The sequence below is a fragment of the Hydra viridissima genome, unplaced genomic scaffold, assembly GCF_058129835.1.
Source record: "Hydra viridissima isolate aposymbiotic clone 2 unplaced genomic scaffold, HvirCarnegie_v1 scaffold_14, whole genome shotgun sequence".
Lineage (NCBI taxonomy): Eukaryota > Metazoa > Cnidaria > Hydrozoa > Anthoathecata > Hydridae > Hydra > Hydra viridissima.
Window position 1 is genome coordinate 8312762 of NW_028324313.1, and position 16808 is coordinate 8329569.

The window sequence follows — 16808 nt, forward strand, 5'->3', positions numbered from 1 at the left end:
TTGTTTTAAAATGTTCTTAAACTATTTATCTTTCATATTTTTGTTCGATGTATTTGTTACACTTTTTTACTACTGTACTGTACCAAATTTTTCACTTGGGGCTATTTTCATCCTGGGAAGGTTTTAGACCAGGTTCCGACCACACTGGACTCAATATTCAGGGTGCTTCTAGGCGGAACCAAGTTCAAACCCCTCCGTCCATTCCTTGGCTCCCGGTAGGGAGTTGAAGGAAGAGTGTGGCAACTCTGTGGAGGTTAAATTCAAATGAGCTGAAATTTTGCACACAGTGTTAATTACACTCTCTGAATTCAATGGTGACATCACTTTCCTGACCACGAACATCCCTAAGTCATTGGCCCAGTCCTATAAGACCACGAGTTTTTGTATAAGGGAGAAGAAACATTTAAACAAAAAACTTGTATATCTTCAAAACAAAAGGAGAGTTATTTTTCATCAAACAGACTAAAACAAATTATAACAAAGAAACTAAAGTTAGATAACATAGTAGGGAAAGAAGATGAAGGTAGAATCGTCGCATCAAAATCGAGTAATTATGGAAAAACTGAACAGGAAAGGCGGGGATATCAATAAGTCAAAATGTAATAAATATTGGGATATTAGTTATTAGAAAGTTATTTTAATTTGTATTGAGATATTATTTCAGTATTTATACTAAGATAATATAAAATTAAGATACATATATTTTATTATACTTTATTATACTTTTGCCAATTTTCATTCACTTTAATAGTTATGAAAAATTTTAATATATTTAAGTTACTATAACGAAAGTAATTGAAAACTTTTATACGAACCCTTAATACTTTTAGATTAAAAAAAAAAAAAGCATAAAATAAATTTTATTAGTAAGAGTTTTGATTGCATGAAGCCCAGAGGTTGAAGTTACGCCCCTAAAACACATGTTTATTATACAAAAGATAGAAATAAGTTATTATACTTTGCAACATAAAACTCACAAAAACGTACAGTTTGATATTAAATAGTACTAAAAACTGCAACCGTTCTCAAAGATTGAATAAAGTTGACGTCATGCTATTGACTACGTCAAGCAACTGAACGAATGATTACTTAATATGGGCTTACAAAAACCTGGATTTCGATGCCAAATATCGGTTTTCGATTGGATTAGATTCCGTTCCGTTTGGGAAAGTAACGCCCAACGTAAAAGATGAACTGTACCCTGCGTTATTCGCATTTTGCGGATGGCTTATCAGCATCTCTAGAAACTGTTCTTTTCCTTCTTCCAAATAGACGCTGTTGCTTGAGCCTCTGTGGACAGTATTGCGATAAGAAGAAATGTTACCATTTTAAAGTGAACTCGGAATCATCTCTTTTAGGTTCATTTTAAAAAATATAAAACTATATAAAACAAAACTTACGAGTTTATCTTAATAATCCGTCTATCGTGTTTACCAGGTGTAGAAACGTATAGCATACAATACCAGGTACAAGTCATCTTGAAAGAGTAGAACCCAGTTTGAGGCGGAACAAAGTAAACAAATGCTTGACCACCAAGGTTTGCGGAAACAGAACTTTGATCATTAAACTGAAACAAACACCATGAATTTGATTTACTGGTCTTAAAATAAAATTCTTTTAGCATCCCTTCAATTTCTGCTCCATAGTAATATAATCTGTTGTATGTCAGCAAAACAACTTTCATTTCTAAAGTTTAAAATTGAAAATCAATTGCCGCTGCCTCATTAAAAATGATTTTATATTAAAATGGATGCCTAACCTGGATTCATCGACCTTCTTAATTTGTTTGATATAAATTTTTACCTTTTTCACACAAAGTACCATCAAAGTTTGTTGAAATACACTTGCAAGTGTTGGTGTCATCAACGTAGTTAGGTACACAAGTCGAGTTGTTTGTACAGAGACCTTTCTCACATCCTGCGTTCTGTGCAAAAATGTTCAGTGCAATTTAATCAAACCCCTCAAAAACTTATTTACAAATGTTAAAGCATATCAATTTCCTCAATAGACACATTAACATACTTTAACCAAAGTAAATTTTAAATTAAAAAACTCAGTTTAAGGATTAATCAAAATGAAAGAAAAACAAATACTGAAATGATAAACTCACCAGCGCTGTATAATGGGTCGAGTTTTCTTGGTACACAAGCTTATCTTTATTTGCATATGCTTGCTGAATGAGTAGTTGGCACTCCATTTTACTGACGTTTGCCGTAAGGTTGGATATTAGGTTAATCGAGAGACATTGAGTTGAAGCAGCACATTTCTTGAGGCAATGCTGTTCACTTTCTACAGTCGATTTGTCAAGAGCTGCCGCATTTAAAAAAGTCGACGACATTCGCTTTGTACTTAAATAACTGTTCAGTGCTTTCACTGACGACGTCAACAAGTCCGATCTGCAGAGCTTGTTACTTGAGCATACAACAGATTCAACCAATCGGATTAGTACCAAAGTCGCACATGCTCTATGAAGATTACATATTCACAAACACGCACACACAAACATCCAAAAAAGTTAAGACTTGTGGGAAAAGCTAACTTTTGCATCTAAAACATTTTATTTTATCATCGCAGCAACATTTGTAAACATTTTTATAAAGGAGAAATTAAAGGAGCTGTTTCTCTGGAATAACTATTTTACTTTCTGTCGAATTGTGGGTCGTTAACCGTGTTTAGTCATGGCTCCGCCAATAATTATTGAAGAGGCGCTTACCTTAAAAACAGGTTCCTGATCATATTTGTCATTCTCCTAACACTTTCTTTTCTTTTTCTGATGTTTTAGAACAAATAAAATAAAATAAAATAAAGCTTCGGAATAAATTGTTTACAAAAACTGACAGTATGTTTTTCCTCTGAATGCTTTTTTGTCGTTTTGAATGAAAACCTTTGGAGCGAATTATTAACAGATTAATATTTTATTTTAATAAAAACCAACTTGCTGTTTGTTTTGAAGTAAACAAGTTTATCAATATTTCTAAGCACTCTTGCTGTATTCATGTTAAGTTCGTTGCCTGCTGTTAAATGATTTATTTATCAATATATCTTTCATTTAATTTCATATCTTTGATATTAGAAAACCATGACTCCTTACACATTATAAAGTTACGTAATACATTGAGTTATTAAATTACCTTAATATATTGAGTTATTAAATTGATTTAAAGATTTGATAAAACAGTAGATGATGCACACGTATTCAGATCAAGAAGCCAATCTATTTTTGGCTCATTCTATTTAATAAAGATCCTTCCTAATGGTATTTATAGAATATGTGTTAATGATGCTGCATCTGGATAACAATAGGATATAATTGATGGTCAGTATTGAACTCAACAACAACTCGAAGCTATTGAAACCAGAGATAAAACAATCGAGTTACGGTTTTCAAAGTCGTATGTTTTTTGTTCGACTTTGAAAGCCTTCAGTTTGGGGAAGTTTCTTAAATTAAACGAAGTCGAAATCCGTTAAACTTCGAAAAAAAATTAATTAAACGATGTCGAAATCCGTTAAACTTCGAAAAAAAATTAATTAAACGATGTCGAAATCCGTTAAACTTCGAAAAAAAATTAATTAAACGGTTATGAAAGCCGTGAAAAGTTGTAGCTTTACTCTTAATCGACTTTGAAAACCTTTAAAATTCGTTAAAACTTAATTAAAACGATGTTGAAAGCCGCAAAAAAAAGTTGTAAATCAAATTTTTACGGTTATGAAAATTGTATAATTTTGTTTACATTATATTTAACGAATTTGAAAAACTTATAACTTTGTGTATGTTATTAAACACGATTTAAACATTGTAAAATATCAAACAAATATGCCAAAGAGCCATCGCTCGCTGGTTTGGCAGTAATTACCTGAAGGAATACAAGGGAGATAAGACCTGATGAAAAATACAATGGATAGAGCACTGACACTCATTGTTCATCTTGTGGATAGGTGTGCTTCTCTGAGGGACAAAGAAATTAGAAAGAACAGTGTCACTGGAGTAGGTCCTTTCATGGTCGAGCTCATTTTAGAACTCGAGAAACGATGCCCAAGAGGAGGATGTGACATCATGCCTTATGCTGTAGGCTGCCTGCTATGGTGTCAGGGATGAGATTTTTGACAAGTTGAAAGACAGTCATCCTACAACAGTAGACCGGATGTCAAAACAGCAAGGTGCAATCAATGTCTTAACTGAGATCACCCATGAGCTTCTTGAAGATGATGGTGAGACTGAATTCTGGAAGGCAGCAGCAGAGGAAATAGCTATTAAGTATAATATCAAATAAATTTATAAAATATTAGCTAAATTTGCTTCTACTAATCTTAATGCAATCGAACAAACAAAGTCATACAAATTTAAATTTGAAGATACGCCCCCCCCCCCCCTATTTTGACATCCGGGGAAGGGGGAGAGGGCTGGTTAAAGTTAAACGAACTTTTTAAAAATTATTTGAATTTAAACAACTTTAGATTAAAGTAAGCAAAGTTATACGAAGTTTACTAAACGTTTAACTTCCGTCCTTGCTTTTAGACTGTGTCCAGCCAATTCAGGTAGATAAATGTTACAGCTAAGGGTCCTGCGATTACCGTCGAGTGGGCAAAACTCAGAGAAACAACTGTGATAGAGTCGAAGGTTGATGTCCTTGACTGGTGGAGTACACATCGCAGAGAGATGCCCATTTTGACAGGACATGCACGGGAGTATTACTGCCTGCCAGCCTCAAGTGACTCATGTAAGGCGGCCTTTAGTGAAGCTGGACAGATGTTCCACGAAAAGAGTTGCAGTTTGTCTCTAAAAACTTCAGAGAAGTTGGTCTTCATCAACGAGAACTTCAATTTGTTAAACTCTTTTGTATCAGTTTGGGAATACCGCTCCACGGAAGAGCAAGTGGCAGCTAGATCTGCTCCAAACAGAGATCAAAATGATGATGATGATGACTCAGACTAGGATGATGATAATGATGATGATGATGATGATGATGATGATGATGATGATGATGATGATGATGATGATGATGATGATGATGATGATGATGATGATGATGATGATGATGATACCGCAACATTAAAAATGAAACGGAGACCTATCTCCAGCAGTGCTGGGCAAAATACTTTTTAAAAGTATTTGAAATAAAAATAAAATAGTCTACCTAAAAAGTATTTGAAATGAAAATAAAAATAAAATACAAGGAAAGTATTTCAAATAAAAATACATTATAAAACTATTTTAAATACAAAATACAAAATACTGGAATTGTAACTACTCGAATCGTACATCACAACTTTATTGACATAATTTAACCTTTAAATCAACATTTATTGGCCTTTAAAAGTAACAGTTTTTCGAATGTTGCATCACTAAGACAGTTCCTTCGTGGCGTCTGAATTTGTCCAGCGGTGCTAAATAACCGCTCAACAGGTGCGGATGAAGGTAAGGTCGTATTGTACCTCACAAATACGCGTTTTATAACTTCATATTTTGCCAAGATTTTAAAATTCGTACCAGAGTCGCTTAAGTACGATAAACATTCGTTGTTGACTGTTGTTTGTTCTGCAATGTTAATTTCGCTAAACGAGAAAAAATCATCTCTCATGCCACTGCCACCAGCTGATTGAGTACCTGGAAGTGGGTCAGGGTCAGAAATAGTATTAGCTCTGTCCAACAACTGTTGTTGCTGAGACTTAGCTGCACGAACGAAGAAATCACGACAGAAATCTTTTTTATCACCCGGAACCCATCTCGTTTTGAAGTAGCGATGCGATACTGCTGCAACTATCCTGCTGGCATTATGTTCAGAAAATGATAGATGAACCTCAAATCTTGTTTTCAAGCTTGTAAGCATAGATTCTGCAAATTTTTTAGCAAGCTTCAGTGATTTCTGCTGCAGGTCCTGCAACTTCTGCTGTACGGTGTGCAGCGTCGGAAATACATCGCCAAAGTACACATTGTCACCTTGTAACCTGTCAATGCAATAGGAGCCATTATCATTACATACTCTTCTAGACATTCTAACTCCTTCTTTTTGAACTTTGGCAACTTCAAAACGTCGCATATTTCTCCAAGCTTATCTTGCAACTGGAGAATGCATTTCAATGCATCATACCGGGACTTCCATCGTGTAGGGACTGGTATCAGTATTGCCCTTGCGATGATTTTTTTCACAGCATCCGATGCCTTGGAACTTCTATGAAGCAAATTCCAAATGCTGGTACACTTGGCCAATGCAGCTCGATAAAGACGTTTGAAGTTAGCATCAGAATCACATGCTTTATCTGCATCAGTAGTTGATGTGAGGCTGAGAGAGTGACTATTGCAAGCTTCATGGTTAGGCAGAACAACTTCAGTATCATCATCCGTGTCTTCGCTAACTGGTAAATTTAGGACTGCAGTCATGTCCGCTATTTCAACATCATTGTCGGAATTTTCTGCTTCATCATCATCACCAGTTCCTGTTTCCTGAATTTGTTCTTCAGCAGTTGCAGAGATCCCTGAACCAGATGCAGTACTGCTAGTATCTACAAAATATTCTCGGAAGGCTTTGCTGAAGTTAGAGGCATTATCTGTTACTGTTGCTGTAATTTTTTCCACGTGTAACCCATAATCATTTTGAATTTTTGAGATCATTGCAGCCACTGAGTCGTAAGTATGACTTCCAACAAAACGTTGACAGGAAAGAGCAACAGATATGCGTGATACTGAGCATTCAGTACTAATATCAATATAGTGAGTTGTCATTCCTAAGTAGCTCTTTTGGTTCACTGACCAAATGTCAGCTGTTGTACAAACAAATGGTACTTTACTGAAGACTGTTCTTTTATCATCACGCATTTTTTGCAAACGGGCGTTTAATCGCTTGCCTAATGTTTTGCGACAAGGTATACTGATATTGCGATTGAGTCCGTGGATCAAATTTTTGAACGCCGGCTTTTCCACTGTGATCAAGGGGCGCATTTCCTGCACAACGTAGTCAGCAATAAGCTTGTCAACTTCATCCTGTGAAATGGATGCTTGATTTCGAGGCATAATATGCATTTGTTTCAACTTCTTAGAAGCAGGACCTGATTCGACAGAAGGTCCACCTCCAACTCCAGATTCCATCTCAGCTAACGAGCGCTTACGCTGTTTTGCAACTGAAACCTTGTGCTGCTTGTATTCCTCGATTCGCTTTTTGTCATGAGCATTCTGCAACAACAACAACAACAGTCAATCAACCGAAATTATTGCATTTATTTTTGTTATGTTATAGCATTAGCGTTTGTCTGTGTTGCTTTATGTGTTTATCGTTTTTACTGTTTAGTGCGCAATATAATATAGTGTTTTTGTAGTTATATACATACCTGAAGATGTTGAGTAAAATTAGAAGTTGCTTTCAGTGAACCACTGTAGGTTTTTTTGCCAACACATAACATACACTGTGCAAAAATTTTAACATCCCCTGTAGTTTTACTTTTAGATATAATTTTGAAAAATTTTCCATCAAGTATGGCAGGGACGGCTTGTTCACTCTCAGCATTTTCATTTTCTACAATTTCAGTCGTTTCCCTCTCTTCCGCCATTTTGAACTTTTGGTAGATTGGTTCCCTCTAATATAGTAATTAAATAACAAATTACCATTACCAAGGGTGGTCCGACGCAGCTCAATCCAGCCAAAGAACTTTTGGAAACCAAGTTTTAATTAATTTGCTGTTGGTGGAAAAGTATTTTGTATTTTGTGTTTTAAACAAAATAAAAAATAGCCTTGAAAAGTATTTGAAATAAAATTGAAAATACTAATGAATAAAAGCATTTCAAATAAAAATAAAAATAATACAAAAGTATTTTAAATAGTATTTTAAATACTTTCATTTAAAATACTTTTTAAGGTACTCAACACTGATATCAATTTTATGTATATATATTACATATATATATATATATACTTTCAATAGTTTTATTAACTTAATACACTAACATTGAAAATAGCTTCTCCTACACTGTGTATAACATGACAGTATCTGAGAACATGAAAAAAAACATTTGTGCCAATAAAATGAAGAAATACCATTATCTGAAAACGTACTGAAATGCTTTTATTTCGCTTAGTATAATGTTGCAAATCATCTTTAAGCCTAGTTTCTAAAAATCTAATAAAGCTCTTGGGACTCGATACTGCTCTCGAAAAACGTTGTCAGAAACATCTTCGTTAAAAAAGCGGCCATTAAACTAAAATGAAATTGAAAAACAAAACAAAAGTATAATTCTGCGCCTATTTAGTATGATTTCTAATTTTGTTCGATAAAAAATCATTAAAAAAACATCAAAATTTAGTAATTTTAAGTAATGTTTGAAACACCAATCTCTCGAGGCAATCGGTGGCGAAGCTCATTTTCTGCAACTTCGAAATCTAAGTCTTCATCCGAAAAAATTAAATCCTTGCTCCTACTTTAATTTTACACAGTTTTTTTAAACACCAAATACTAAAATGCAAAACTGTTTATAAAAATAGAATAGACAGCACAGCCTACTTAATAACTAATAAAGTTTATTAAGTAGGCCTACTAAATAAAAATTAAAATAAAAATTGCTATCATTGACGTATTACGGATAAAAAAAGTCCGTGAATTTTAGTGACGTATACGTTTTATGCTTTATAGCAATGGCCGAAAAAAATACAAACAGCGATAAATTCTTTGAGTTTACGCATTTTTTTTACAAAAAAATAATTTACTTAAAAAATTGCGTTTTTACGAAAGATTTTTTTTCTCGAAAAAAACTTCGAATTATTTATAGCATTGGCCCCTGGCCTTCTATTTTTTTTCGATCTAAGCAGGAAAGAAGGCCGTGTATTTAAGTAGGCCATGCTATAAACAAACAATTCGGTGCTAATCGGCTATTCCACGTTGTACAAAAAGTTTAATATAAATTTCAAATTCCTAGAAAATAAGAAACTAAATGTATCATTCAAAAGTTAAAGGTTTGTAGTTTCTAAAAACATGTAACATATAGAACTGGCTTTTGAAGAATTTTAGGATTTGATGCTTAAAAGTTTAAACAAAATTTTTTAGACTTCAAATTTAAATTATTTTCTTAGTAAATCATTTTGAAACCTTTTTTTTTTGAAACTTTTTTAAATTTCTATGTAGATTTGTCTCACGCAAAATATATATGGGGCTCTTGCTTTTCAAATTGAAAATATATTATAATAATTAAATAGTCTTTCATTGAGAAGTTTCTATTTGGTCTTCTTTAAGTTTATCACGCTGTGACATGTCACGCCTAGACACTAATAGTAACATTTTTCATTCTAGCGTAAGAATATTTATTTATTTTGAATAAATATTTATAAATTACTTGTAACTAAAATAGGGCAATAAATATCAATAGATATTTAAATTTAAATATTTTAAGTTTTTGTGTTATGTGTCTTAAGTTTATGTCACGTTGTGACGACACGGCGTGACATTTTTTTAAATTAAATTTTTTAAAGACTACCCAGCGGGCATTTATTTTTAAAAGTTACGTTCTAAATGTATTTTAAACGATTTTTAAATGTCTTCCAAACATTCTTACAAAAAGAACATTTAAAAGATGTCTAAAAAACGTTTAAAAGACATTTACAACTAACTTTTAAAAACAAATGCCCATAGGGTAATTTTTATAAAAATGTTACGCAAAGGCATGTTGGTTTAACATTTGTAGTATTTTTATTGTTTTTTTATTTATGGATAAGTTTTGAAACCTCCTTTTAATATAACTAAATTTTTTTTTTTTTTATTAAACTTATAGGTGTACCTGTAAATATGTAGACAATTTACTAACACCTTTGTTATTTAGTTTTTCTTAAATTTTGTCGCGCCATTATGAAGTTATTCTGAATGTTTATTGTTTATACAATTCTTATAAAAAGTAAACTTTCACAAACAAAATGTTTATTTCTTCGTTGAAAGTAATGAAAATGCCTCTGACACATGCTGAACGCCAGAGAAAGTATAGAGAAAGACAAATGCAAAAATTTGGTCCGGATTTTATAAAGGAAAAGGACTCAATACGGAAAAAGGAAAAACGAAATTCTAATGTTGAATTGGCTAGTTTAAAGGACAAGTTAAGAAAAAAAAATGAGTAGAGTTTCTTCATCTAAAATATCTAACATCTCTCCTGCTTACACATCATCTTGTACACTTGGTAAAGCTGTTAAAAAAGCAATACGTGCTCTTCCAACTTCTCTTCTTAAAAAAGCAGCTGTTGTTAAACAACTTGCAATTCAGTTTAACAATGATTTACCAGATATGCAACCAACACATGGACCTAATGCTCTTAATGATGAAACGAAGCTATGCGTCATTAATTTTTTTGAACAAGATGGTATATCCCGTCAGGCAACTGGAGTAAGAGATACGATTGTTTTAAGAAGTAATAAAGAAAAAAAGAAAATGCCAAAAAAGGTATTTAACAATGAATATGAGTGAAGCATATCAAATATTCAAAAACGAACACACTGATTTTTCAATCAGTAAATCCAAGTTTGCTAGTTTGAGACCAGGCCATATACTTTTATCAAGTTTAATGCCTAGAAATGTTTGTTCATGTCAAAAACATGAAAACATTATCTTGTCACTCAAAGCATTACATTTCATCGATTTGAAAATTCCCCTTTATTCGCATGCTTTACCAAATGCTTCAGTGTGTGACGAGAAAAATGATAATTGTTGGAACAATCTTAATGAAGCTTGTAAGGACGGAAAGTTATTTCTCAAAACATACCAATTAGATGAAAAAAACCACGATAAAGAAATTACCTGGTACCTTTGGAAGAAAGTTACGCAACTTTATGGAACTAAGTACCTCGAAAAAGCAATAAAAAAAGACAAAGCCATAAATTTGTATTAGAGCATCCCGCCATCGGAAATTGCGTAAATGCGTAAATTCCGATGTGAGAAATAGTTTATCAAGGTGACTCCGATATGATGCGATGATTAGGAATGGTATCACATTGGAGGTGCGATGTAGTCCGAGGCCGATGGGGAGAATTTCACACACTCTCCGATATATTTCGAGATTTACGCATTGTCGTACGATATTTTCGCGTAATTTCACAATAAATTGTATTTAAAGTGTAAACTCGTAATATTGTGGTATTTACAATGTATTTATCTATAATTACGAAGTTTTTGCAAAATTACAGCAAAATTTTGTAAGCCACCACAAACCGTCGGAAAATATCGGAAAATGAAAAGTTTAAATCACATCTGAGTCACCTTTATAAACTATTTCTCACATCGGAATTTACGCATTTACGCAATTTCCGATGGCGGGATGCTCTAATTTGTATAACAATGTTTACAAAATGCTTCCAAAATTACTTTTGCATTATTTTATAAAAGGAAAACAATCGATGAGTTATGAAAACCAAAAAAAAGATTTAAAAAGCAATCTTGATTCAGTTTTGTTACAAGCTGACTTTGCAGAAAACTTTTCAACTTTCTGGCAGGATGAAGTTCAATCAGCACACTAGAACAAAAAATTAGTAACATTATTTACTGCTGTTAGCTGGCATGGTGACTCTTGTAAATCTGCCGTTATTATTTCTGATGATTTGAACCATTCAAGAAATTCAGTTATTTATTTTATTGACTTGTCAGTAACTAACCATATTAGAAAGGATGTAAAATACTTGCAAGTTTGGTCTGATGGTCCTAGCAGTCAATTTAAAAATTGTTACGTAGTAGCTTCAATTCCATGGCTTGAAAGCAAGCACAAAATTAAAATTTGCTGGAATTACTTTGCAACCTCTCATGGTAAAGGACCATGCGATGGTAGAGGAGCAACCATAAAAAGATTAGCAACACAAAAAATTGTTCGAAGCTCTGATTAAAGACACAACAGCATTTTATAAAGCCGTCAGAGATGAAAGTCAAATAAACGTTTTCATGGTTGCTGCTGAAAAAATTAAAACTGCTTTTGATGGCACAGAACTTGGAAACATCATTAATAATGCTTGTAAAACGCCTGGAATATTTAGTGCCGATTGCTTAAAACAGTTTAATGATAAAATGGAAATGAATTCTTATTCAAGTGCATCATACTTAGTTAACTAGATAAAATTCAATAAAAAAACGTTGTTGAATTTTACAAGACTTTTTTTGAAATTATTGTTAATAAACTGTTTTGTTAAACGTTATTTTTATACCAATCTTATAAAAATGCGAATAAATTGGTTTCTTTTGTTTCAACTGTCTTTTTTATGATGTTATTGTCTTAATATTCAAAGATTTTGTACACGTCACACCGTGACGTCACGGTGTGACTTAAACTCCGTTGATATATTTATCTGGTGTCACGGTTTGTAGATTTGGGGTCCTAATATCCTTGAAATACCCTATGGAAACCCTTTTAATGGGTGATAGTGCATGTCATATGGAACCCAAAATGAGTGATTTGAAAATCCTGGATTAAAATCCAACAGACTTATTTAGCTTTGAATGTTTTACTTAGAAATACCCATACATTTAGGCTATGAGTAGCCCAAAAAGTTTGTTGAAAAAAATTTTTTTTTGCATTTTATTTTACAAAACACAACATATTAGCCTGTAAAATTCAAACCAACATTCTTTAACTAATTTATTTTCTAAGTGAGTTTGTTTTCATGTTCTGTTACAACCTTGGATTTACATTAATGGATTACAGAGAAAAGGCATGTTCTAAAGAAAATTTTCTTTTCTAAAAAAAATTAATTTCTCTTTCTGTTGTAGTCAATGACACATTTTAAAAGGTGACTGGCATAATCTGGGTGCAATGGATCTCTCTTAAATCTCTCCCAGTGAGATTTGAAGTTGGAATGTAGAGCTTCTGTTGCCCGCTCACTGAAGTGGCCGAGTCCAATTTGTTTCATCTTGATGAACAGTGGCACGTGGTAAAACACTGCATGCACTTTGGGAGTCACAGAAATAGGAAGGTTGGTGTAGCTAAGTTTGAACTGTTCAATCTTGGATTCATAGTCAGGGTCCAGGCTTTTTCCAAAGCACGAAGTGACCACTGTCTTGAATAGTGTGAGTGTTTGAATGAAGCCAAGAGCTGGACTGAAACCTTCTTTTTCTGAAAGCTGTTGAAGCTTATCCAGACCTCTTAGAAGTATCATGCAATTGTTCCCATTGAAATGCCACCCATGGTAAGGCTGGATAGGGATATGAAGTGATGGAGGCCATTCCTTGGCCCTTGGCCACAGGTCGCAAAGATTTTTAAAGATGTGGTTCACAACTCCAAGTAATAAGTGGAGCTCCATTGGTGGAATAGCCCCAAGGACAAACTTGTCATCTTGAAATTCAATCAAAGGCACATGAATGACATTTTTGAATTCCTTCGACTTTCTTGAATTTCCTCTTGCCTGGATGTATTCAGAATGCTGTCTTCTGATCTGGCCAAAAGTCCAAAGTTGTCCACAATTTTCAAGACCTTGAGATGCAGCATCACACCAACAACAAGGGTGTTTGCTACTGTGAGACTGAATGCCACAAAGAATGTTGGCCGGCTTTAGGTCACAAGAGACAACCAAAGAACCTGTTTGCCATTTTTCTTTGACTTGAATGAGGTCGAAAATGGCTTTCTCATTCTGGTAACTCTCAGGAGTGTTTTGTGACAGTGCTATCAGCATCTGCTGCTTAACATTCGTTTTTTTGGTGCCATCAGCTTGATTGTCTTCTGTACTGGTCTGTGTGGAGGAGTCTCATCTTCTTCCAACACAATGGTAGTGAAGCTCACTTTCAGAAATGATCCACCACCATCAATCCCGAGTTTTAAAATGGAAGATTCTGATAGTTTTCGTGATGCTCTGAAAACATCACTGAGATTGCTGAGGCTCTGGCAGTGCACAACTTGACAAGTTTGACCATTCTCTGCCAATCTGACGTTGCTGACCATGAACTGATTATTAAGTTCCTGGCCGGCTTGAGCAAACTTCAAAGGAAAACGTTGCTCCACCAATCTAATTGGGCTGATTTGATTTAGTGCTGAACCTAGTTTTCGAATGCCATTGTTTGAAAGTCCTGTATTTTGCTGAACTTGAACCATATTTTCTGTTGTGAGTGGTTCTTTGAATAGCTGCTGAGCCGATGACCTTTAAAAACAATAAAATTACATCCATTATTCTTGCAATGAGAATGATTTAAAGTAAAATTAGGTTGATGAAATAAAGTTGAAGCAGGGTAATTAATTAAGAGATGAATTTTCAATAAAAGCAGTTGCAATTAGCATTTTAATTAACATAAAAGCATTCTGGTTTCTTTTTCTCATAATTAATTTTTACAGGTCATAAATTAAATGTTTGTGAATCAAAATTTTGAGTGCCTTTAATTTAGCATAATGATACTATGATAATTAACTAGACAATAGAAGTAACTACCTCTCCTCAATAGCAAAGGTTTTCCACAAGGCTGACTGAGTCTAATAGTGCCATTTGGAGATGCGCTTTTGGATGCTAAGACTGCTGCAGCCACTTGCTCTGCACCTACGGGATCATCTGTGGCCATTCTTCACAGGTTTTCATGGCGAGTTCCAATGGTGCAGTTGTGAGGAAGTCCTCAGCCAACAATTGACAAGCACTTTGTGCAGCGCTTTTCAGAACTCTGAGAAGTTTGCTTTGGAATTTTTTCCTCGGATTCTTTGACTTTGTCAAACGGATGCTTCTCCTTTCCTTTGATCTTGGCAATTTGGCATAAAAGGCACTCACAAACTGACGAAACTCTGGTTGTAGGTTTGATAGAAATTGACTTGAAGTCAAAAAGTTTAGGCACATGATTGATTTTTCCAGCACAAAGTTTTCCAATTTGAGATCTGCATGAAACACAAGTAGTCAAAGGCACTCTTTCATCACTGAAATCTATGTCTGTTTGAATCTGTTGAAGAATTTTCAACTTATAGTTTTCAGTCAACTCTTGATCACCCTTTTTCATGCATATAACACAAACAGATTTTCTGCTATCTTCATGAGTTTTTTCAAATATAGGCATCTTTAAATTTATTTAAAAAGAGCTCATTGTGTTTACATTTTGCTTTCTTCTTTGAATAATTACTGCCATTTCCCGAAAAAATTATTGGCTTGTAATTTTTTAACCGAGGGGCAAAGTTCGAACTTGAGAACTTCTCATGATACATCGGAACAGCAATAAGATGCATATTTGGATAAAAACTTTTAAAATAAAAAAGTTTTGTTTTTATGCATTACATTTTATATTATATATATTGTTTAAACAAAGCATGTCTTGTAGCATTTTAAGCACTTAAATAGATCGCATTATGGTATGCAAAATCTTATAAACTTCTTGACCAAAATTATGCTTTGGATGTTAATGAGGGATTTCAAAACTCTTTATTTTGGGCTCCCTTAGGCATGCACTATCACCCCTTAAAAGGATTTTCATAGGGTATTTCATTGATATTAGGACCCCAAATCTACAAACCGTGGTGTCTCCATTTAAATTTATAAAACATTTTAAAAATGTTATGAAACTATTATAACACTTTTTAAGTATCCAAGGCATAACAAAAAAATATTTAAAATATCCACAAGAGCTGAACAACTGTCATTTCTTCTAATGACGGAAAATGCTAGATAATTTTTGTCACTTCGTGACGCAACCTTTTAATGCATATACCTAAAAGTCTATAAAATATTAAAGCTAAATAATTTTGTTTTTAGAAACTCTAATGTATATGAAAATTTTTTAGTATCTTTAATTTTTAAATTTTTAATTCTAAATGCGCTAAAATCTGATGTTTTTCCCGAAAAAAAGAGTAAAATGTCACGCCGTGACAACGTGGAATTGCCCTTTTGCGCATTTGTCAAATATCGAGATACTTAAATTTTATAAGGTGTTTAACTAATTTATTAGCTTAGTTTGCATATGCAACACTTTTGAGGAAAGAAAAAATTTTTACATGTGTGAAATTCTTATATTTATTAAAAAGAAAAAATTTTTCTACATCATTGTTTTAAAATGTAAATCATTGTTTTACATTTTACATAGTCTTCATCAAAAACTTAATTACTCTTAATAAAAATAACTCTATTCTCCTGACTACCATGAAGGCAAAAACGGGGAAGGGAGGTCCTTTATTAGTGTCAAAATATTTAAGAGAATTCAATTTCGAGTAACAAAAGGAACTTTTAGTAAATGGTAGCAAATTACCGTTTACTAAAAATTTATTGAAACAAAGAGGCCTTATATAAAAATGGCCAGCTTAGTGCTATATACAGTAATGATCAAATGTTCAGTTATTTTTAGTTAATTTATTTAGTTGTGTACATTTAACGTTTTAAAGACAATTTCCTTTTTTAAAGAAACATGTATCAAGGGGATACCAAAAAATTAATTACTCATGTATAATTTACGTTCGCTTTAATTAAAGTTCATGGTTATAAAAAATATGACAAGAATTTAGCTTTACTTTTTCGTCAATTTAAAGCATGGTGAAGTGTTATTATTTTGTGTTAGTAACTAAAAACGTATTGTTTTGAACTTAGTAATGTCGATGAAAATGGTTCTGCCTTACACTGATATGACTTACGTCAGTTGTAAATTACTCAAATAATGTTGAATAATTGGTAAATTATTTTACCTCCGCTTACTTTTTATTTTAATTTTGCAAATGGTTTAATTTTATCAATTTGAAGGCGTTTTTCTAAAAGGGTATAATTAAGGTTTCGCAACTTTAAATTGTGGAAAACTGCCACTATAAATTAAGTAACAGACCGACCATAATCCGTATTACGGGTTGCTTTTTGCTAGTCATAATAATTTGTATCTTACGTCAGTTACGAAACTTCCGTTAATAATTTGCGTTAAAGTTC

General features: G+C 33.2%; 1 protein-coding gene and 2 pseudogenes across 1 annotated transcript; all 3 read right to left on the reverse strand.

The window, feature by feature from the left end:
* Positions 1-941: 941 nt before the first annotated feature.
* Positions 942-2893, reverse strand: LOC149879141 (uncharacterized). Its single transcript, XM_090071706.1, has 5 exons — positions 2714-2893; positions 2111-2465; positions 1804-1924; positions 1401-1686; positions 942-1290 (listed from the first exon to the last, which is right to left on the reverse strand). Exons 1-5 carry the CDS (start codon positions 2743-2745, stop codon positions 1101-1103), a joined length of 984 nt encoding a protein of 327 aa, XP_089927832.1. The 5' UTR covers positions 2746-2893; the 3' UTR covers positions 942-1100.
* Positions 2894-6144: 3251 nt separating this feature from the next.
* On the reverse strand, positions 6145-6937 carry LOC149879142 (uncharacterized; annotated as a pseudogene).
* Positions 6938-12550: 5613 nt separating this feature from the next.
* On the reverse strand, positions 12551-15156 carry LOC149879143 (uncharacterized; annotated as a pseudogene).
* Positions 15157-16808: the final 1652 nt, after the last annotated feature.

Bases quoted from the DNA above. Each gene is read 5' to 3' on its own strand.
- LOC149879141 (XM_090071706.1), bottom strand. From the start codon at position 2,745: ATGACAAATATGATCAGGAACCTGTTTTTAAG. The intron at 2,466-2,713 runs GTAAGCGCCTCT...TAATCTTCATAG, and splicing joins ATCAGGAACCTGTTTTTAAG to AGCATGTGCGACTTTGGTAC. The intron at 1,687-1,803 runs GTAAAAATTTAT...TTTAAACTTTAG, and splicing joins TGGTACTTTGTGTGAAAAAG to AAATGAAAGTTGTTTTGCTG.